The sequence below is a fragment of the Erigeron canadensis genome, chromosome 7, assembly GCF_010389155.1.
Source record: "Erigeron canadensis isolate Cc75 chromosome 7, C_canadensis_v1, whole genome shotgun sequence".
Lineage (NCBI taxonomy): Eukaryota > Viridiplantae > Streptophyta > Magnoliopsida > Asterales > Asteraceae > Erigeron > Erigeron canadensis.
Genome location: NC_057767.1, coordinates 26,752,931 through 26,777,959, shown reverse-complemented (window position 1 = coordinate 26,777,959; position 25,029 = coordinate 26,752,931). Strand labels below are relative to the sequence as shown.

Below are 25,029 nucleotides of genomic sequence, written 5' to 3'. Positions count from 1 at the left end.
GGATTTATCATCATTTCGTATGTAATGAATACATTTATATATACACACAAAACATGAGAGACCTACAAATGGCTAAAATATATAAAAGGGCTCCCAATGGGCATTATATGACGAGTAGTTATTATATTTTCCTCGTTTAGTTTTATAACCTCATTTCTGCTATCTTATCAATTTTAAACTAGTATCACTACTACCTTTAATACCTTTTTACTTTTATTAAAAAAAAATATTTACTCGACACCTTAAACTCCACGTCTTCACACCACCATTTCTACTTCATCTACTCGTATTATCTATGATCTATATTTAGAAGACAAAAATCATCCTTGTCGATGTCCGTAATTGCTAGTATAATGGACATATGACTCATCGATTAACCATTACAATTACAAGGTTTTAGTTAACTATCTCTACCAATAATATATAGATAATCAACTCTTATAATAATAAACTTGCATCAAGTTAGAGATTAACCAGACGAAAGCCCGTACGATGCGACGGGTACGGCGGTAGTGGTGGTGGCAGCAGTGTGGTAGTGACGGCTACGGATGATAGTGGTGGTGTGGTTAATCGATATAAAGGTAATTGATATGAAAACTGTTGTAGTTTCTCATAATTTAAATGATAGATTTAGTAAATATTTTATTAAGGGTATTTTAAATATTTAGATTATCTTTAAAAAAAACGCTTTTAAAAAAGTAAACGTATAATAGAATTTTTAAAAGCTTAAAGGTTTATCTAAAAAAACATTTATTTGCATTACTAAGTAGTATGCATATACAATATAGATAGCTCAAATATAAGGGTTATTTGATTATAAGAATATTAATAATTAAATCCTTTTAAGTTAATTAGTGGAAAGGAACAAATCCTCAGAGCTATAAAGTAAAAGTTAGTTATAGCTAAACTCAAAAGCAATAATCAATTAAGTATTTGAGTCTTTAATTTATGGAACGTTTTTTAACTTTATAAACAAAAGTTATATTTTAATGGTTTCACATCTATCATCCACTTTGCATTGGTTTACATCATGTGCATGATTTCAGTGTCGGAAAAACTATCAAGGTTTCTTCTATAAAGTTCATTGCATTTTCATTTGTCGGAAACTTCGACGATTTATCTATATAATAAGAACAGGTCTTGCTAATGACCGTTATATGAACTTGTTAACGTGATAATTATACTTTTATGATATAATTGAGGAGATGATGTTTTGTTATAAAAATATGTAATTTTTAATTCATTTAATGATAGCCTTAATGTTATAGTTATTAGCATTTTCCTAATAAAGTATTTACAATTTATGATAATTTGATGTTCGTTTAATTAAAACATTTTAAGTCCATGAATACCCAATGTAAAGTGCTTACTTGGTGTTCTCCTAGCCCGTCATGTCAGCAAATTCTGATGTGGCGTTACAAGAGCAATCTGAATGACACATTAGCAGCCACATGTGCATCATATTTGCTGATGTGTATAGTCCACGTAAACATGCAAGCCATAATGGTAGCCTTTATATTAAAAAAAAGGGTTACGGGTTTCGAACCCGCGACCTACCTTTTGTGCGCAACGCATGTTTACCACTTGAACCAAGGAATTTTTTGTTCATTTATGGAATCTCATTATTAATAAAGCATCATTTTGATCCAACATACATTTAGGAAATAATTATAATCTTAGATCCTCCCCATCGGTGACAACCAATTTCCCCAATTTTCAATTTCCTCGAATCGTTTCCTATCAAAAATAGCGTTGTTTTTGTGTTATATAGATTTTATGTTTTGAGTTATAGACTTTTAGTAATATTGATAAATTTTATGGTAATATATCGTTTGATTTTTTGTTTGAATAGTGTCATTTTCATGGCTGAATCACAAGAAGATTAATTAATTTGCAATCAATAGATTAAGATTAAGGTTATATTACTTCATTGAGTAATAATATACCTTTTCATGATTTTTGATAACAAATATGTAATTTCTCACACTTATTTCCATTTTATATTTTGTGCAAGTTAAGTATTTTTAGTTTTAATGGATAAGTTGTAATATGTTATTAAAATATGTTTTTGTTTAGATTCATATCTTTATTTTCATAATTTCAATAGTTTCATATTTGTTTTGTTAGGTGTTATATCATGAACACCAACTGTCTGATGAAATTTCTCAATGAAAAAAATCAACTGTTTTGTTTAAACGCCTGTACTGTTTTGGTAAGCATCTATTCAATAGTTCAGACGATGGAGATACTTTTTGTCATTTGTCTAATTGGTGTAGATGATTTTTCTTAGTACTATTATTATCATCTGATGTATAGAGCAAAAAATCAAAGATTTGAGTTAATGTATACCAATGCCAAGATAGTCGAAGCAAGACAAAGATGCAAAGAGATACTCAATCCTAAAGAACAAAAATTCAATGCTCAGCCACCTAATATATAAGGTATTTTGACCTTATTGAGTTAGATATTGTAAGTTTTAAATATACTATGAATTTGTATTCACTTAAAGTCCTTACTTCGTTTTTTTTAACTGTACTTAATTCATATTTAGTTAATGTTTCATAGGGAAACTATGACATAATATTACAATTATTTATACCATAAACATAAGTTATCAAGCCATAATTGGATTCCATCAAATGGGTTTTGTAAGTTCTAACCATACGATATAATACAAAATCGTATGACTTTTATTTCTGGCCACTAATCAGGTATACTATTATATTTCTGTATATATATTGATTTATTTGCATTGTTACAAATATAGTTTGTACCAACTAATAGTGTTTCGGGTCATAATTTTTTTCTTAAGTTCAAGAGACTATCATGAAAGTATTTTAACTTTGAATTTCATAATCTTACATAAAAGACTCAAACATATAAATCTTCTTCTATATTTTTTGATTGCATAGTGAGTGAAAATCAAAACTAATCAAATTGCCTTACTAATGTGTTTGTGATTCTACGTATTTTTTCAGGTATATTGGATGAGCTTTAGGATCACATCGAGTCTATTAATATGGCCAATGGTGATATTTTTGTATGTAATTTTGATCTTTTTTATGTTAGTTATAATCATAAAATAATTAATTGTGTACCTTTTCATTGTTATATCTTAAATTTATATGAACCAAGACTTCAAAGGTTATATCTTTAGCAACTACAATGCTAATATATGAACTATGACTTCAGAGATTATAAGTACTATTGTCCAAAACATTACAAAGAGTCAACAATTGGTTATGGTTGTAAATATTATTCAACCTTTGCTTACCAATTCCAATTCTAATGAGGATCTTATTGTTCAGACGTAGGCACTTGGATTAAGCAGAATGTTTGAAAGATGAAAGGTCTTGTGGGAGTGTTGTAAAGGGGAATCTTGGAAGTGGGTTTGGCTCGCGTCGGGCCGATTTAAGGGTTACAAAGAAGAATAATAAATAACACTACTTGGGTTTGTTTTGATTGCGGGTATAGTGATGGATAGTGGTTTTATGAGAATTTTTAAGTTGATGTTTAAGAGGATTAATTATTTTTCCGTATAAAATAATAAGGGTATGGTTTCAAGATATAGGGTTGTGTACACAATAATTGTGAGGAATGTCATTTGAACTCGAGTGATTGATCCTAAGGTATCACAACCTTATTAATGAATACCAATGTCAATAGGTTTTAAATCATACACGTTTTCAATTTGAATCAAATGACTTATATTTTTGTAAATTCACAAGTGATTTTCTCCAAGATGATCCATCAAATCATTATTTTTATAAGTATATAAAATAGTATATACGTCGATTAATAGTATTTAACTATTCACTTATGTCTAAATTTCTCTTTATACCATCTCATTTACAGAGAATTATCTAGAAAATAATTTAGGCCGCCGCATCGTACGGTTTTCACCAAGTAATGAAAGATTTTTGGTTCAAATCTTACATGTGAGATAAAAATTGAGTCTCATTTTAGCTTTTTATCATTTGTGATGAATTTTTTCCATCGAGTGATATATCCAGTATTCAAGGAATAAATATAATCGGCAGATCAATAACTCGTAATGATCCAACTAGTCGTTGAAATGAAAAATAAAACATTAGAATGGAAAATTAAACATGTTATGCATCTACATAATCATACAGCTTTATTTAACTGAGATATAATGTAAGGGAGATGCATTATCTTATTCCCCGTGTCACATCATCATACCTACACGCGAAGCATTTCACAATCGCCCGATCTATTTATTTAAATCTATATAAATCTATATGCTTTTTTGTTTAATCATTAGTGGACCTATATATGCATTAGGAAAACATTAGTTCTTGGCCGGAGCTGCTCAATGCCTCCATACCTACTTCCTTCTTTTAGCATATACGAGTAATAGTAAAATCACGTTAATAAAAAAAAATGATTTTATACAAGAAAATGCTATATAAAATGTTAAATTTTGTAGTTAATATCCATAAAATATATATATATATATACTTTTTATATCAAAAGTTCCTTTCGAATTTTACGATAAATATACATTATTTTATGGATTTAAATTACATCTGTTAAGGTTGTATTTAACAAAGCCCTTTATTTAAGGTATATTATAATATGCTTTACAATTCAATAAAATTAATATGAAAATAAGAGGAAAATACTAATTAAATTTTTTAGCGAAAACTTCTAAATAACATGCCCCAACTACAGGTGAGAACCTAGCTACTCAACTAAGGATAGTTGGTTTTTTTTTTTTTTAACGTTCGTGTCACGGGACGACTAGCCGTTACATTCATATGGGCAGATAGTCACTACTGACCGATCCACGAAGTCAGGGACCACAAGGGAGGAAAAACCCACCAATTTAACCGCTACAGAAGACACAACGTTAAATTGGAGGTAAAACCTCGCCTGTTCAGACTCAAACCCTGGTCTTCCAGGATACAAGACATCATTGCAGGACTTCGGAATGCCGCTAAGGTTTTAACTCATTAGTAGCTGGTTCTTTTATTCTAGCCTCATTAGACCTTTGCCAGGTAAGCATCTCAAGAAAAAAATCTCACAAACGCACTTATAATGTGATTAACGAGGATTAATTACTCACCCTACAGATAACCATTAATAACTCAATTTGATTTGTTTAAAGAATAGACTCAATTTGTTTTGTTCATATATACAACTTCAATTTCAAAATAGATTATATTAAAAAACCACTAAAAGCAAGATCTCTAAATAAGATAAGGATTAATTTTAAACGGGACGTTTAAATTTAGATATTAATTATGCATATTTTCATAATTAGTGTGATAAAAGAAATATTTAAATGATAGTTAAAATTATTGGGGTCTTAAACCAGTGATCAAAATGTTTTCGTCTAAGGGGTTTCATCTTGAGGTTATGATTTTAAATCCTGTTAAAGACATTTTAAGAGTGGGACTTTATAATAGACATCTAAGACATGGAGTAACAAACCTTATACCATTTTTTAAGGGTGTTGTCAATTATTCTGAGAAAACCCGAATGAAATTAAAAACCAACCATTTTCAAAAAAAAAAAAAAGAAAAAGAAAAAAAAGAAGAAATATAACCTGGAAAACCATGGAAGTCTCAACAATCTCCCAATAGATATAAAAGAGCAACCTAAATTCTTTTATAAAAAAATCACAACCCTTGGATGAAAAAAAGATTGAATTAGAACCTTTGATTGCTTTGTTGACATAATTTTCCTTTTTTAGATTTTTACTAAATGACATTTATCATTTTAATTAATTACATACCTTATAAAAAAGATGATAAATAATTAAAACAATAAATTTGAGTTGTCATTTAACTTTGTGAAAAAGCAATTTAGGGATCAGGTAATAAAAATTGTATGTCGACGTCTTTATTTGAGATTAATTGAATAATTACTTTAATTTTGAGATTTGTTAAATTATATATAAGTACAATGGATAATGTTATAGGAGGTCACCTATTTATCTAACTTTTTGTTTTTTTGGGTCATCTGTTTAATAAAACTTTCTTAAAGGCCATCAAAATTTTTATTATGTATCATTTTTATCAATGTTGACTGAAAATTACATCAAAGTTTTGTCAAATTATACAAGTTTCTCTACTTGTAAACAATTTAAAATCTTAAAATACTCAACTACATAGTTTTCACCATTATTAAAATAATAAACGAGAAGAGGTTCGCTAATGAAAAGATTAATATGGAGAAGATTTTTTTCAATCAAACAGGGCACCAGGCTTGTTAATGAAAAGCTTAATATCGAGAAGATTTTTCAAAAAATTAAGGCAATAGGCTTATTGTAGCATAAAAATTGGTGTAAATTCAATATATTGTAATTTTGTTGTTGTATAGTTAGCCCCTCCACTGATTTGGTGGTAGTCAAGGGCTATTGTGAATAAAAGTAACTTTCTATTAAAAAAAAACTATTTATAATTTTACATTGTCATAAATATAGCAAAATTATCTTATTAAAAATCTATAACAAACAATTTTCAAAAAATAATATATTTTCTACATGATTATCTATACTTAACTTTACATTATCATCATCATCATACAAAGATATAACATACATATCATACTAAGCGTCGTAAAAAGGTCGATACAAAACATTTTTTCGAGTAATAATATCAATAAATTTCAACATATTTTTCTATAACTACTAATTTTGTTATTGTAAACGTTTAATATGTTTATCCTGCGTATTACGCGGGAAAATAATCTAGTTATAAATATAGCATTATGTATAATATCGAGAACTCGCCATTTCAGTTTTACAGGTTATAGATTTAAAACGAGACGTATAGAACCCTATAACCTTTTTTTTTCATTTTACATTATTCTTTAAGACCATTTTATTAAACAAAAACATAGAAAAATATGACGTAAAAGGTATTGGTGTGACGATATAAACTGAAAAAATCCAATATTTTAAGCTTTAAACCGCATAGTAAACTCCAAACTACCACTACCAAATACAGTATTTTTATATATTGGTCAATTAAAATCGTAATTAGAACCAATCAATTTCCAGTCGCCTAACAAGGCTTTTATTGGCATACACCTTCTGTCACGTGGCTAATACGACAATTACTAGAAGACATATTCCCCCTTTCGATTCAAAATGTCGTTTTCATCTATAAAATATTATCCTTATCAACTTCTTTGAATAAGGCCAATATTTATATATTCATGTATATATATGGATATCATGCGTGCATCTAATCTAACGTATATATATGTTAGCTACTTACAAATACATACATATAGATGAAACAAGTATGCTTACTTTTCTTTGGAACGACATTAATATTATAAAAACTAGAAAATGTTAGAAATAGATTACAAGGAATTAGAAAATATGATTTTGCAACACAATAACCAATATAGCTTAGAATAATTTTATCTACTAGAAAGTCAATCAAACGAGCAAAGTGTTTTTTTAGAAATTATATTCCCAACTTATCAAGCCTAATAGAACTTCAATGGGATTCCACTTTAAATCTATATGATGATAAAAAAGAGCAGCACACAAACTTATATACATATTAAGAATTTATTAAATTTTAATTATAGAATATGAGCTTACACCCAATAGCTTCGATATCTCCATACGTTCCAAACCATAGACAAGTATGTGTACTACGTACACAAACACAATAAGGTGTCGTATCATGTATTGATATTAAGTTAAGGTCGTCGTGTGTCACTAATATCGAGTAAAAATTTTAACGTCAATGTTTGGATTTGAACCAGAAAGGAAAAACACACCAAAAGAAATATAAGTCCATTGGTTACAAAAAACGTCTTTGTTTTCATATATATTTCTAAAAATGTGTAAACGTATTATTACGTGTCTTCGAAATTAAAAATGCGACATGTTATGTCAATAATAAACTATGTATGAAACAGAGATTATTTCTTAAAAACCAAAATTTACTTTGATTTGTTATAAACTTTATTCTAACTAATTAATATCATCATTGCACAGATGGTTTTTGATCTCTAGTAGAAGTAGACCGCAAACGTATATATTACTAAATTAATATCCAAACAGTAGTCTTTGAAATAAGACAGAGAAAACAAACAATATAAGTTAAACTTTAAATCGTAATCATCCCTAGACCCCAAAAATTGACGGTGTGTATATCCCCAGCCACAATCGACTGATATTTAATTAATTAATAGTAATATCATTATTGTATGACTCCCAATCCTTTTCCAGAGATTATAAATTAAAAAATACGGATTAAGACTAATGACGATGACAATAAGACGATTTTGGTTGTGTTTTTATCGATTTGAACTTGATGTTGTTGTTGGTGGTGGTGGACCTTGTGGTTTCCTGATTAGAGTTTTAGAACGAGAAAAAGAAAGAGGGAGAAAGAGGTTTTTGGAAATAACCTGATTTTTTTTGCGTTGTATATGTGACTATAAAAAATTAAATGACATATGTATACTTCTATGTACAATTTCTTTTTTTTTTTAAATTTTTTTTTAACCATAAATGTTAGTTGATCCAAGGGTCAAGATCAGTCCCTTGGATCTCACCAATTTTTTTGGTTTTACCTAATCACAACTCTTATTTTTTAATGGAAAATGATAAATCCTTCTAACCAAATAGCCTAATAATCCTTCTAATTTACATTAAGAATGTGACATGTGGTATCCACTAATTCTCTTTCCTAATCTTAACCCCTGATTTTTCCACATGTCATCATCTCATAATTAGAAGGATTATTAGGCTATTTGGTTAAGAGAATTAATCGTTTTTTAATAGTAACACAATTATTAAGTGATACGAGTAATAAAGTCGTTAGCAAAAATAGATCACCTTGATTGATTAATGTTTTACCCACATCCTATATTAATTATGGCCTTATCGGTATGATGATCATTGCGTATAGTGATATATCACACGCACAAACGCTTATATTGACTTGATTGACACCAAAAGACGCTCAAATAAGAAAAGCGAGATGTGTATAGTACTTCTCAAACAAAGCTACAATTTTAATCACTCATTAGTACTGAAAACTAACATTGTTGTGAAATTGTAAAACAGTAGGAAACGTTTCAATATAGTCTTCAAAATTTATGGATCGAGCTCGATTTTAGGAATTTTTCTCTTTTGATAATCATTAACTGGTGATAACCTGCAAATGTTAAATTTAAAGGATGAAAACTAACATGAACTCTTGTATGATTTTTGTTATGTTGACAATAATTGCAAGGATTACATACCCTAGATGCAAAGAAATAGCAACATCTCCATTTTCTGGCCTGAGATATGTAAGGGGACTTGGCCTTACGAAAGGACTCGTTCGCCCTATTTGACGGATTTCATGGTTTGTTGTTGGTTTGTTTATGTATTCTGCAATCTGCAAAGAAAAGATGTATACATATATTACTTTGTTCATCTCGTCTCCGACCACTAAACCAAGAGCTGTGCATAATTTTACTTTGTCAAGATCATCGATATCATTTATTATTAATTTTTTTTTAACGGCATTCTAATCTACTACTACTCCTAATTAAATTACACGCATGTTTGATATGAAATCCAGAACTCTCAAAAAATCTATTTATTCCATCCCACAAATGTGGGAATTGAGACCCGAACACAGATGAATACCTTAACAATGGGTCACCAACTCTATTGACAATCATCTATGAAACTTAATTTAATTACCTGTTTCCTCAAAGATTCATTTTCTTGCATAGTCTTTTGTTCCTGTATATCAACAGATGGTTATAGTTGTAAGATTAGGAAAACACTATGTCATGATAATTAAGTTGTTCATTGGTTAACTCTAATTTTCTAAGTAATTTATGGAACTAATCTTACTTCTTAGATGAAATAGAAATGAAGGTTAAGATTGTATAATAGTAGTTCTTAACCAAACTATCATAGATATTCATGGTTTAATTAATTAAGTTTAACGTTTTTTAGATATCGTAAACATTAAACAACTATCAATGAAGTAATTACTTAACATTATACCCGCAATTTTGTTTGTTCAATCTCTTCCAACAATACCATATCCTGAAACATAACAGGAATACATAGTCTTGTAAGTGTAATTAAGCTATGTAATAAAAAAAGAAAGAATTAATACTTCATGAAAGATCACATCAAAATGATAATGAGGTAAACGATGAACACCTTTCGATTTTTAACTGCTAACATGCCATCGTAGAGTTGACGCTCCAAATTATCGAGCTCCTTGTAGTTCAAACCTTCCAACTCTTTTCCCATCATCAACCTTCAAGAATTAATTTTACCAAATATATAGGAATAACTAAAATTTCATATTATTAAGTTTTACAATACAGTTCTAGCTAGCTAGCACAAATTCAAGCTTTAAAAGAATTACATTAAGGAACTCACTTCTGCCCCTTACGCAGCTTCGCGATTTCAGCTTTCAAAACTTCTACCTCCGTTGCTCCTTCGTGCTTGAAAATGTGTTACATAAAGTTAATCTCAATTAATTTTATGGGTTTTGTTAATGACAGCCCTTAGGGTTGTCAGTAAAAACTAATTGGGTGTATTAAAATTTGTACCTTGCTGTTAGAAAAATCAGGAGACGGTTTTTAATATATAATGTACAAGTTTTTAAGCATGTAATATGTTGTTAGTGACAGCCCTTAGGGCTGTAATTATCATTTTCCTAATTTTATTAAGAACATATATTTGAAATGCGAAATTGTCTCTAGTAAGGTTGTATATTAGGATAGTGTAATTTGACAATACTTTTTAGCATCCACAACAAGTGTACGTATTTTACCGCAAAATATACAACTATTTAAAATACGTTGTGGATAGCTAATTGGTGTTGTTACAATATCACACCCTATCTATTGTGGATAGTTTTTTTTTTATAGGTGTGAATCATTTGCTCGTAACAGGGGATCTAGCTTACGTTGTCTTAACCGGGTTTGCGCTAGAGAGCCCCCCTCACCCTCAATACCTAGTAGGAGGATAAACTACCAACTAAACCGCCCGAAGGCACGACATTTAGTTGGGGACTCAAACCTACTTCACTGGAGGACTTTATTGTGAAATTTATTCAAATGTCATTCCCGTGTCTCGAACTCGAAACCTCCAGCATATAAAGCTGGTTCAACCAATGAGCGCGCAATAATGGGAAGTACATATATTATGGATAGCTAATTAATTGGTGTTGTTACAATATCACACCCTATATATTAATTATGGTAAATGAAGAGAAAGTTATAGTAAATGTAAATATTTGTATCACTACGCACTTGAGTGAACTGTGAAGTGTACTTTTATTTTGTTTGAGAAATGAATGGAAATATTTTCACTTTCAATTCACAATGAAGTATTTCTAAATGTAAATGTAAATTTTGAATTACATTGATTTTAAAATGGTAATAAGCTAGTTAAAATGGCTATTTACTAGTACCGTGAATTGAATAACAAGCTAATGCAAGTAGATACATATACCTGAATCCCTACCATTATGTTTTGTGCAACATCCAAATTTCTTTCGTACCTTGAAATTATGTTGTGCAAGCTTCAAAAATAAGTTAAAAACATGCTTCAGTTGGAGAAAATAACGAATAACTAAAGAAACACAGAAATCTTCTTGAAACAACGGCGAGTTCACATATATGAAAGTAGCCAAAACTCGAAAGGTTGTCTTGATCTAACACGGGTCCCTCGCTCCCAATGTTTTAAATATCAGTGCGTATCTCAGTCGGTCGTCTGCTACAACTAACCCGGTTTTTCAATGTAAAAGTAATGATGATGTAACAATTTAACATTGGAGTTTAAAAAGGAAGAGCTAAAAGTAAAACTAATTTAATATGCTAGTTTAGTATGTTATTAAGGTGATACGTTAGTACTGAAAACTAGTGTCATGAGTTTGGAGTCTTGGAGATGACTACCTATAATAATGTTTCAGAAATTGAACATCGCACAACATATTATTGATGGCCTTTAATACTGATAGATATAGAGGATTTGACTTAGTTGTATTGGGCATTTGGGCCTATATAAAATGATTCTAAAATTAACGTACATATTATTGGGCCAATAACTTTTTCTAATAAGTAAATTTGAGTCCATTCTCATACAAATTTCAATGGCCCAATTGACCAATATCATGATATTCAATTATTCTTATTAATTTAGATTCTAAAGCCATATGTAGTTATGTACTGAATACTGATGTACCGGTTACCGAACATATTAAATCGAGCTTGAATTTCTCCTCGTAACTTTGGGGTTGACACATCATCTTCTAAAACCTTGACAGTTTGTATCTATATTTATAAATAGACAAATGCCCGCGTAATGTGACAGTATGGTGACGAAAGCAACGGGTGCTGGTGGAGGTGATGATGGCAGTGGTAGCGGTGTGAATATCAATGTAAAAGTGATTGATGTAAAAGATAGTGATATGAATATTTTAAAGGTTAAGGATGTTTGTTGTGAATACTTTCGTTAAAGGTATTATGGGTATATTAGATGAAGATGTTTAAATTAGTGAAAAAAAAAGTCATTACATTGATTGACCACAAAAAACAGTCCTTACATTTTTTAACAAATCATTTAGCTTCTTACATTGACTAAACAATCTCATATGTCACTATATATCATAATCATTCGGTCATATACTCATATTACACTTCGGTGTTCTTATTCCATATTTTTTTAATTTCGAAGTATATCATCAAGTAACGATATGTTGTTGCACGTCCTTTGCTACCTTACAAAATGATACGTTTGTAGAATCATATATAGCCAAAGAATAACTCACTTAGAAGTTAGAACTTTCCAAAAATAATCATAACTTCGGTACCACTTCAAATCTTCAATTCGATCGTCTCCAACAAACAAACACAAACCTTAATGCAATTCAAGTTGTACTCACAGCCTTTAGTTGTAGACTATCTTAATGTATAAATGCCGGTAAGACCATTTGCAATGGTGACAACGGCTCTCATGACCGACTCGTTATGGTTAAAACCACAAGCTCACACCATTGTGTAGGACTCAGTGGTTACTTTCGTGTTGGGTGGCCCGTGAAGCAGACAATTAACAAACGAATTTTGGGGATTTTTTTCTAGAATTAATTAAATAATAATATTATGGAAAAAAACAAAAGTGGGTCTCACATAAGTGGTTGATTAGTATATTGATGCTACCAAAATACACGTATACAACATAGGATTAATGGTTGAAAAATGCTTAGGTATGAATTAATCTGAAAGGGAACTAGTGGTATGACTGGTGGTTCTTCTCATGGCCATTGCTATTTCTTTTAAAGGAAAGTAAGCTATATAGAGTTAGTAAATAATAATAACTTGTACTAGCAAGTTGAACAAATTTCAGCTACTTACTTCTTTCTTTATAAAGCAACAGGCATAGTATTTCATTAGAAGGAAAAAAAAAAGTATAGGAAATATGTTATACTTACCAAGAACTAGCAAACTCATATTGCTTGCCAGTGCTAGAAAAAATAATAACGCCGACCTCTGCATCACACAGGATAGCCAACTCTCTAGCCTTCTTCATGAGCCCAGCCCGACGTTTTGAAAAAGTCACTTGGCGACTACTCACATTCTCAATCTTTTTTATCTCAATCCGTGCCCGACCCATTGTCTTCTTCTTCGTCTTTTCCCTTTCTCCTTCACGGCTACAACAAACAAGGCCGCCACTAGATGATGATGATGGAGAACCAAACATGTTGGGAACTTTAGTTGGCATTTACCTTTAATAAGTTCTCAATGAGTTGTACTATTTTGATGTGATCTTTTTAAAGGGCAAGAGTTGCTAAATATGGAAAGATAATATGGAAAGGAAGTAATGGAGTTACTAAAATTGGACTATGCCGTTTTCGTAATTTAGATAGCATTACCAAAATGGACTTGTACCATTCTAGTGGTATGCCTTCTTAAAATTTATAATTAAGGTTGGTTATAGGTTTCCATTTGTGGAGCTAATTGGCTATAAATGGAATTATGCGAATTCTAAAGAAAAAATATTTGGTCCTCATTCACATTGGATTCCAGCGGAAGAGTTTTATAACAGATGGTAGTGAGTTCAAAGAAATCTTTATTTTTATATATAATAAAGAATGATTGTTTTTTAGAAGTATTTTTAGAAAAATTATGATGTGTTAAGATCATACCTTTTTTAAAAGGTTTTTTTAAAAGATTATGATATCCGACAATAACACATACGGGTGGCCGGCGCATCTATAAACCACCACCACCGTAGTCCTCTGTTCCTTTCTTCCTTGTTCATCTTCTCTGTTTCAGATCCGAATGGTATGAGGGTTTGATTTAGATGAATGTATGTATATGTATGTGTTTGTATATAGATAGATTAAGGATTTTGTAGTTTTCTCAAGATGTTTAGATCTGATATGTTATAAACACATTATAACAATGGGGTTGATTTCAGTTTGTGATTGGTGGTGGGTAACTTAAACTTTGGTGGATAAAATCAATTACACATGGAGAGGAGTTAACCGAGACAGGGACGAAAACGCATCACACGGATGGAAAAAAATCAAAAATTAACAGAGAGATGAAAGACCCATTTTTCAAACAACCAAAGGGACGAAATTTACATTTAACCCTATTTAAAATTAGGTTAGAAAATTTTGATATTTTAAAGTTCAATCGGGTATACTCGAGGTTAGAGAGCGAAAATATGTAATTCGCTTCTAAATAAAAGCTTTCCAAATTAATTAAACATACTAATGCTAATATATATATATATATATATAGAGAGAGAGAGAGAGAGAGAGAGAGAGCAGTTATAGTCAGAACCATCAAAAGGTCGAGAACTACGAGAACTAAATATAGTCGGGGGTATTTTTTGAAAATTTGTGTAATCAACGTGCTGAAAAAAGAGAGGAAGGGTACGTTCGGCAACTAAAAGTGTCCCAGTTGTGCTCCATCCAAAAATTCACGCCGAAAATATCTGATCCTCTATATCCTAGTCTATGAAGCTTCTATCTAATTCAAGAATCAACAGAAAATCAGCGATTGAAGCTAAAATTCCGTGGTACATGTGTTTGCGTCTAATATTCCGGGATCGATTCATAGTATAAATATTAGGTTTCACAAACTCTATAATGAGAAATAAGAAAGGTAATTTCTAACCCTAATTTTTTTTTTATTATTTATTTTAAATTATTAGAATTTCTGGTGGTGTATGTGTGTTCCATTATTATTATGTTCTTATTGTGTTCATGTTTCATTCATTGAAAATTACACTACGAAAGAGTGACAGAATAATGATGGCGAAATCATTTAGCAAGTACACCAATAAGAAGGAAACGACGCTTAATTGATTTAACCGTGGATTCCGATGAAGGTACATCAAATAAAACTGTATATGGATTTTTTAATAGATTTTTGTTGTTTAGTATTAATTAGGTAAATTGTTAGTGTAAGTGAAATCTTATGTTTGTTTGATGGGAGTGACACCAGTGTTTGGTTGTTTATGTTATTTCTTTTTTAACCCTAAAAAATCTGAACACATGTTCATGTAGTTTATAACATATGTGTTCGGGTATTTGTTTCTAGCTAGTGATAACATGCGTGTTTCTTTGATAAAATATGTTACCTTTACCCAAATGCTTCTGTTCATGGGTTCCTTTAATTTATAACATGTGTGTTCGTGTTGTTGATCCCATAATACTGATAGTTGTTAACATATGTGTTCGAGTAGAAGTTGTTATAGTTTAACAAGATTACAACTAACAATTACACAAAAATTCGTGAACTTTAAGAAGAAAAAAAACATGAAAGCAGGTTTGAATGAAAAAATCACATGATGGAATCACATGTGTGCATTACCCTTGTTATGCCCTCTTTGCAGCAGCCCGGGCTTCATCTTCATCTCTTTTCTTGATTTCACAGTTCTGTATGTCATGGTTGTCTTGAACCTCCTTACAATAAGCGCAATTGCGCATCTGTCGTTTACGTTTATTGACATGCTTCTCACCTGGATCGGCGTATCTTTTGCCACTATTGTTTCCCGAACCTTTGGGGTTGCTTCCTGAACCTTTGTTGTTGATATCTTTGGGAGCAAACAAGTCACATTTCTCGGGTACAGTTACCCCAAGAAGGTCCATGAAAACTTGCTCGTCATCTACCACAGGATCAGCTCTAGGTAGAGTGGAAAGTGTGGATTCTGATAGTTTGTTAACCTTGTCCACAAAGGAGGCGAACATCACGAGATCATGTCTTAGCCTGCTAAAATACATTTCAATGCCTGATATTGCTTGCTACTAATCTCGTCTACCTGAGGATGCTTATTAAGATATCTATGTTGTTTATCTGACAGATGACGTGGAAGTACATTACGCCTCCAACGACGCATTATGTACTGGTCTGGTATAACGTCAACGTTTTTACTCCGGAGGACACAAAATATATGGCGACACAAGTAGCCATGGCGTCCAAAAAGGTTACAACTACAGGTTATGGATCCATCGTCCTTGTTTCGAATAACCTAATAACCAGAAACCAAAAGTGTCCCATTTAGGATGAGATTCTTATTAACAATGCGCCTACAAACTAGTTCACTAAAACGATGTAACTGTTGGTTTGGAAGATACTTTACCTTATACTTTAGATGAGCTTTGGACACTATAAGTGAGTGATTGACCTGGTATACTTCGTTCGCATCATCTGACTGAACAAGCTGCTGTGAACCGACCCACCCACCTTTGTAAATCTCCTTCTGAACTTTAAAGAATATACTTCGGGTGTATACGTTAGCAGCAAACCTCTCAATTTCTAGTGGGGATATCATCCTTGCAGTTGTTCTCGATGTGTGATCATCAAGAGCACCTTGTGCGTGCCTTTGCTTCTCCATAGCAGTCTCAAAGCAAAACATGAATTGAACAAGTGTGTTACTTTTGTTAGAGAAAACTTTAAAGAATGCATTAAAACTCTCAGACCTTGATGTTGTTTTCATTAGACAACACATGGGCAAATGGTTAAAGTATGCTGGAATCCATGACTGTCGTAACTGAAACATGTCTGATAACCAGTTGTTATCTTCTAACTGAAACTCTTTAAACAATGCCATCCATCTATTCTCAAACTCCTCGGGCTCAAGGAAAACATTCCACATAAGCTTGTGTAGACGCTTCCGTAAATCAGTGTTATTAAGCAAGTCCGAACAAACCTTAGACCAATACAAATAAAAAATTTAAATTAAACACATGTATTTTGTAAGGTAACATATGGAAAAAAAAAACTCATGAAAACATAAGAAATGTTTCACACTTCATATAACAGTATAAACAAACATCAACATGTGCGTGCACCTATGTAATTTCAAAAAAGTACCTTCAATGGGAGTTTTTTCATTATGTGCCACATGCATAGCCTGTGTTGTGACTCATTTATAACTGTTTTGACAGCTTCAAACATCGCCGGATCCTGGTCTGTTAAAACCAATCTCGGTTGTCTGTTGTGTGACTTTAAAAACACGTTGAATAGCCACGAATAAGACTCGATGTTCTCATTCTTCAACAAGCCTGCTCCAAATGTGACACATCTGTTGTGATTGTCAATACCAGTGAATGGGACGAACACCATACAGTACCTAGAAAGTAATAGACTAATGATTAGGGGACCTTACTGACACAAAAAAATGGATGTCAAAAAAATGATTATTATCCTTACTTGTTGGTTTTGTATGTCGCATCAAAACACATTACATCACCAAACTCTTTGTAGTTACACTTCATTGTCTCGTCGGCCCAAAATAAACCAATTAGCTCATTATTATCACATTTGTAATCGAACGAAAACTCAGGAAGAGATACTTTCCTATTTCTAAACTTATCCACCACCATTTGGGCATCCCTGTCACCAATGAACATATTCAACTTCGCCTTCCAATTTTTAAAGTCAGTAACAGTACCTCGAACTTTATCATATCCTCCTTTAAGGGCTGCACGCAAACGATGAGCTTTAGTCGCACCGATATTGTTCATGGACACAAACTAAATAAAGACTTTCTCATCAAATGTCAATTGCCTCCGTGCCCGAGATAAATGGCTGTGGTTATCATCAATCAAGGGATGGTTATGTTCCTCGACAAATTCATATAACTGGTAGCTTTCTGTCCCTTTCATCACCTTCAACTTAATACGGGCCATACATTTAGTAACCTTGTAATTAGAGTTCCGCTGCAGTCTACCTATTTCATTATCATCGTTAACAAGTGTGCCTACAACGTTCTTTTTCTTTGGCTCACCTGCTTTTTGGCAAAGAAAATACTTGTGAGTTAAAACACCATTAATCCTCTTTACAGAACCTTTGCGTACATTAAATCCATCCTTCTCCGCATACGTCTTATTCATGGCTAAGGCATTCTCTGGGTCGACCCATACAGATTCAACAACAGGCTTGAAATCTTCAGGGACATGATCTGGTCTCCAAAACCGGGTGCCATTTGGTGTTTCATGACTTTCGTCATCACATCTACCATTTAAATCAGATATAGGTGCAAAATCCCCATCTAAAAAAAGGAAAGCGTATGAGTTTAAACAAATAAGATGACTTGAATGAAAAAGTAGAAGACACCTCAACCATTTGAACAAAAAATGACTGATGTACCTGGCACTTTTAATTAGGGAGTCTTTTAATCCTATGATCAAGAAAAGAGTACCTATAATCACATGAAAACCATAACTATTGCCCATTTATTCTGGAATAATTTTTTTAGGAGGGACAATTTTACATATTTCTGCCAAATCCTTCTATTATTAAGTACGGCTGGTACCATTTCGATGTGTTCCGATTCTTCCGAACAAGAGAGGTTTAGTACATGAAAATTGATAGGGAAAGTACACGGGGCACTCACTTACTTATCAATTGCCCAGAATAAAGGAGAAAAGGGGGTGCATACGATCTCGTGCAATCATACGATCTGGTGCATAGTATTGCTAGTTTTGATTTAGATACATGTGTATGGTAATGACTCATAACACAAAACCCACAATCAGAAAAAGAAAAAAAAATCGTATATAATTATAACAAATCCTTTTAAACACATACATATCAAACCTAAAATTTCCAACGGGTTCCGGGGATATTATTTTTCATTATTAATCTAGCAAAAACAACATGTAGACATAAAAAAATGTGCCTATGAATTACTTCAGGAAGACAAAAAAACAAACGAACAATTCAAAGATGATTATATATACTAAAATCAAAATGAATACTACTTAAGAACAAATATAAAGAATATTTAATATTAAAAAAAAACCTTCAATCATCTCATGGCTTTGAACACCGACCATTGAATCATACATTGAATCCAAGCTATCCTCTTCTTCCCTATGAATTATGATATCATTATTATAATCCATCTTGACCTTTTTTTTAAGAACACCGAAAATATAACCTCTGGTAATTTGTCACGGTTAATTGAAGAAATCATTGATATAAAAGGGGGGAAAACTTGTAACTGGTGGGAACTGAAGAGCGATTCAAGGGGGGAGCGAAATTGAGGGGGTTGCGAGATTGAGGGGAGAGATATAGGGGAACGAGCTTTGATTTGTTACTAGTTTTATTTATTTTTTATATTATAATTTACAAACACATTTATTTAATTACCATATTGTCCCTTTGACTTTTAATTAAAGAGTAAATTACACTTTTTGTCCTTGAAATTGGCACATTTTTCACTTTTGATCCCTAAACTTTAAAAATTACAATTTTGACCCTAAAGTTGGCCAAATTTTTCAATAATCATCCTTTGGCCTTACGGCGTTAAAAAATTGTCGTTAACGTATGCACGTGCTAGACACGTGAGGGCACTAATGTCATTTCACCTTACACCAAGGGACGAAAAGTGAAAAAATAGCTACTTGAGGGACGAAAAGTGAAAAAATAGCTGCTTGAGGGACGAAAAGTGAAAAAATAGCTACTTGAGGGACGAAAAATGAAAATCATACAAATAAATTTATTCTTTCAAATTTTCTTTTCCGATCATCTTCTTCGATCATTTTTACCGATGGAATTTTCCAACTAGACATTTATTTTTCAATGATACCTAATAAAAACTCGACTTAAATCCAAATCTAAATCACAAACAAAATCATTTACTCAAATTCATGACATTCAAAACACAACCAATCAAACAAATTATAATTCAAACATGTCAGTCATTTTTTTTTCTTTTCAAAATTTTGATTTTAATTGAAAGGAGGACGGTGGATGGTGGTGATTTTAGGTGGCGGCGGTGGTTGGTGGTGATTCTAGTCGGCGGCGGTTGGTTGGTGGTGAATGTAGACAGCGGTGGTTGGAGGTGACTGTAGACGGCGGTGTTTGGTGGTAATTGTAGGCAGTGGTGGCTGGTGGTGATTGTAGGCGGTGGTGGCTGTTGTTGATTGTAGTGGCGGTGGCTGTTGGTAATTATAGGTGGCAGTGGTCATAGGTTGCGGTGGGTGGTGATTGGAAAGGCTTGGGGGTAAAGGGGAAATAAATGTCTAGTCGGAAAATTCATCGGAAAAGACGATCGGAAAGATGATTAAGAAAAGAAAGAATGGAAGAATAATTTATTTGTATAATTTTCATTTTTCGTCCCTCAAGTAGCTATTTTTTCACTTTACATCCCTCAAGTAGTTATTTTTTCACTTTTTGTCCCTCGGTGTAAGGTGAAATGACATTACTGCCCTCACTTGTCTAGCACGTGCGTACGTTAATGGTCATTTTTTAACGCCGTAAGGCCAAAGGACAATTATTGAAAAAATTGACCAACTTTAAGGTCAAAATTGTAATTTTTAAAGTTTAGGGATCAAAAGTGAAAAATGTGTCAACTTTAAGTACGAAAAATGTAATTTACTCTTAATTAAAAGCTAGTTCTCACGGTTCTTGACCTTTTATTGGTTCTCATTTTATCTTTTTACTATATATATATATATATATATATATATATATATAAGAAAGTTATTTTTAGTACAAGGGTTTAAAAAAGTATAAGGTATTTCCTCTTTTTTCTTCCTTCTTCCTTCCATCTCCGACCACCACCACCACCACCATGATCATCTCCGACCTCCACCATGATCCTCCGGCGACGGCGACCATCTCCGGCAAGACTTGCACATGTGTAAGTACAACTTTTTTAGCATTTTAGGATTTAAAATTTCTAGGTTTTTTCCTTCGCGAGACAACCACCACCAGCCACCATCATCTCCGAGACTCCGACCACCCCAACCACGGCGCCGGCATCAAGGGCTTCGTTCGTACCGTAGCAAACCGTCACCATCTCTTGGATCGCCGCCCATCAAATTCATACGAGTCCCTTGACGGTCAGCTTAGAACGGATGAGTGCCTCTGGCCCGTACCGTATCCACCCGAAAGCGAACCTGATTCTCGTCGAAAAGTTAACTTACACATGTGTAAGTCTCGCCGGAGATGTTCGCCGTCGCCGGAGGATCACGATGGTGGTCGGAGATGATTAAGGTGGTGGTGGTGGTGGTCGGAGATGGAAGGAACAAGCATGTGTAAGTTAACTTAGACATGTACTTTTTGGAATTTTTTAAATGCTTGTACTAATAAATAACCCACCCGAGATATGTATGTGTATATATATATATAGGATAGGGTTAACGTGAGAACCACAAATATGGAGAGAACCGTGAGAACCACTAGTATCTCTCTCTCTTTTTTCATTTTTGAGTGGTTTTTTATTTTTTTTATTTTTATTTTTCACTTTTTGAAAAAAAATTTTGTTTCTTGTTTTCTTTTAACAAAAAACCATTCCAAAAAAAAAAAAAAAAATTTTGTAAAAAATCATATGGGTTACGTGTTAAGAAAACGTATGGATACGGTATGGGTGTTGCCCTACATCCATTCTAAAGGGGTTGTCACCGGACACATATGAGAATGATATGGATTTGATGGGCGACAATCCAAGAGAAGATGACGGTTGTTACGGTACGGGCTTTGCCCTTAATGCTAAGGGCAAAGCTCTTAGAGATGATTTTTTCAATGGTTTTCACGGTTCTCACCATATATGTAGTTCTGAATTGATCCTTCACTATATATATATATATATATATAGGGGGACAATCAAATAAGAACAATTTTAAAATGAGAACGATGAGAACACCTTAAAAACATCATTTTGATGCATTAAAAGTCTATAAAGCTGACATAGTGCATAACTAATTATCATTATTTAAGTGTTTAACAACACATTGATTCATCAAAATCGAAAAAATCACGTTTTTTGTTGGATGCATCATTTTGATGATTATGCATCCAAGATGGATGCACAAAACAAAAAACATGATTATTTCGATTTTGACGGATGAATGTGTTGTTAAACACTTAAATAAAGATAATTAGTTCTGCACTATGTTGGTTTTATGGACTTTTAATGTATCAAAATGATGTTTTTAAGGTGTTCTCACCGTTCTTATTTTAAGAGTGTTCTCACCGGAGTGTTACACTATGTATATATATATACACATATATATTGGCGCACGTGAGGGATGTGACCTATGTTAGGTCCATAAGATAGCACAGCTTTTGGTGTTCTATGATTCACCTCCGAATAATGAGTATTCAGTAAGTACCCCTTCCGAAATAGGAATCCATCCTTGATTGCCATCGATATTTCCTCCCCAACTAGCTCCTTATTAATTGCAAATGAAAGAAGAAGTTTTCTTTTCTATCTTATTAGTAAAGCCTAAACGTCCTTATTGAAGCCTAGATAACGATAAATCAAAGCGATAACGCACCTTTCCTAAGATTAAAATCGAAATAGAAGAGAAGGTACCATTGAAGAAAGATATTTGCTTAACCCAGGCCTTCAGATCGCACTTCCTGCTTAAAGAGGATCGGAAGAAGTTGAAGGTTGAGAAAGAAGGATCAGATGTGTACGAACTATATATATATATATATATAATCTATTTGAATTATCAAGTGCTTGATTGATAATTGTAGACGAATGTTGATTGGGGATTTGGACGAAGAGGCGTGAAGAAATAGCAGTTGGTTATGAGAACAAAGAATATGAGATGTATAATCTAATTCTAACCGATGAAGAAGAAAAGTTGTTATTGTATTACTTAATCAGTGTGACATCTTGACAGAGTCATATATTATGGACTATTTGCAAAGTATTTGAGGAAAATCCTGATATTTTGCTTTTCTTATCATTGTGATGCAATATGCAGCATACAACATGAAGGTTATGTGGTTTGACAATTGAGATAACATGTTTGTTAGACTCCGTGTTGCTCATTTCATCTGTTAATGATTGAAGGAAAACTATTAAACATTTGGTAATCTGATTCTGATGGTAACGCTGAGAGATTTATATAGGGGTTTACCTTCATGAATGGCTACTATGGTGGTAAAGTTGTCATGGGATGTGGTGTTGTTTTATGTTCAATGGCTACATTTCTCACCCCTTGGGCTGCTGCAAATTCTCTTTGGGCACTACGTAGCATGTGTGCTTTGCTTGGAGTTACAGAAGGTGTGGCACTTCCATGTATCAACAATATGATTGCAGGTATCAACTTTTCTATAACATCCCCTGAGTGTACTGGTTTAATATTATATATATTTATGGAAGAAGAGAATATGGTGTTGTCTCACACCTAACTCGGGTGACAAAACCCTCACATTTTTTTTATACGTTTTACGCAAAAACAAAGTGGGGTTGCAAAAATATTAAAAAATTAAGATGTGAGGGGTTTTTCATTCTAGTTGGCTGGAAAACAACCACACTCACTTTTCTTTATACATGTATATATATATATATATATACTCGTTTAAAACAAGCTAAAAAGGAAACGGGTCAAAATGTGTTCTATAGTGTATTTTGTACGTAAAAAATCTCCTAAATCATTTTTTTTAAAAGACAATCTAGTGCTAAAATATTAAACACTTGATATCATATTTGACACACTAGTAGTTTATTATATTATATATATATATGAGTACCATTACAAAGAGAAAAAAATAAGATTATCTTTTGATCTAAACCATTGAAAATAAACTCACAAATTAATCTCCATCATTTAAATTGAAAGTCAACTATGTTATCTAACTATGGTAAATCTTTTATGATATTTAATGTAATTATTTTTATACATCACATTAATAAACTTGCTTTTTATAGTTTAACAAATATTGTAAGTGATGAAGCTGTGCATTTCGTGTAAGTTGCTTATGGACATTTACATATATACAGTAATATATACCAACTTTTGTTAATAATTCTTCTTTACGTTAACTTAGTTAATGATACATAGGTAGAGGTAGCAAAAGCTTATGACAAAAATGTTGTAGCATCTAGATGCTTTAACAAATACAAAACATTATAATTAAGATAGATATTGTACAGGATTCCATTAGTATTTATGATGTTTTTTAGTGTAGACAGAAAACATAAACTTTAAAACTTTAACTAAGTTTTAGGATATGTTTGGTATAAAACTTTCAAGCTAGGGTTGTGTCTAGAAGCTTCGAGATGTAGTTAGGAGCTGAAACTTTTCTTTCAACCTTTTTACACAAAACTCTTATTTTAAAAACCCTTTTTCGGGTTCTTTATGAGCTTTTTTCGGGTTGAGACTTTTGATCTCAAATGAATATCCAAACAGCATTATCATTTTAACGGTGAAAGCTTGGGGCTTTTAAACTCCTAAAAGCCTCCAAAACCCCCTTGCATGTTTTTTTTTTTGCGACAACTCAGTGACACGACATGAGAAAAACTTTACCGTATAATGGTTTTTATGTTTTAACAACTGATAAAAATCAACACTATTATTAATTTATTAATATGATGCAATGTAATATAATAAAAGAAAGGGATTAGTTTCCTAGAATGTAACTATCTTTGATCGAATGTCTATAGTAGGAAAAAACTAAAGTTATGTGCATTGTATGTAAGCAACTTGAAAAAATGTTTTTTGTATGTAAAAAAACATACGTGACAACCATATACAGGTGCCACTTGTCATATTTTAATTGGTTGAAACGAAATTCTTACATACAATAAAC

General features: G+C 32.2%; 2 protein-coding genes across 2 annotated transcripts; both read right to left on the bottom strand.

Annotated features, from left to right (window-relative positions):
• Positions 1–9,091: 9,091 nt before the first annotated feature.
• On the bottom strand, positions 9,092–13,735 carry LOC122608618 (MADS-box transcription factor 23-like). Its single transcript, XM_043781711.1, has 8 exons — positions 13,446–13,735; positions 11,468–11,537; positions 10,388–10,452; positions 10,163–10,262; positions 10,001–10,042; positions 9,689–9,730; positions 9,241–9,377; positions 9,092–9,152 (listed from the first exon to the last, which is right to left on the bottom strand). The coding sequence occupies exons 1-8, from the start codon at positions 13,733–13,735 to the stop codon at positions 9,092–9,094; spliced, it is 807 nt and encodes a 268-aa protein (XP_043637646.1).
• Positions 13,736–15,845: 2,110 nt separating this feature from the next.
• Positions 15,846–17,996, bottom strand: LOC122609186 (protein FAR1-RELATED SEQUENCE 5-like). Its single transcript, XM_043782244.1, has 5 exons — positions 17,683–17,996; positions 17,344–17,602; positions 16,610–17,179; positions 16,289–16,498; positions 15,846–16,193 (listed from the first exon to the last, which is right to left on the bottom strand). Exons 1-5 carry the CDS (start codon positions 17,994–17,996, stop codon positions 15,846–15,848), a joined length of 1,701 nt encoding a protein of 566 aa, XP_043638179.1.
• Between the last annotated feature and the right edge of the window lie 7,033 nt (positions 17,997–25,029).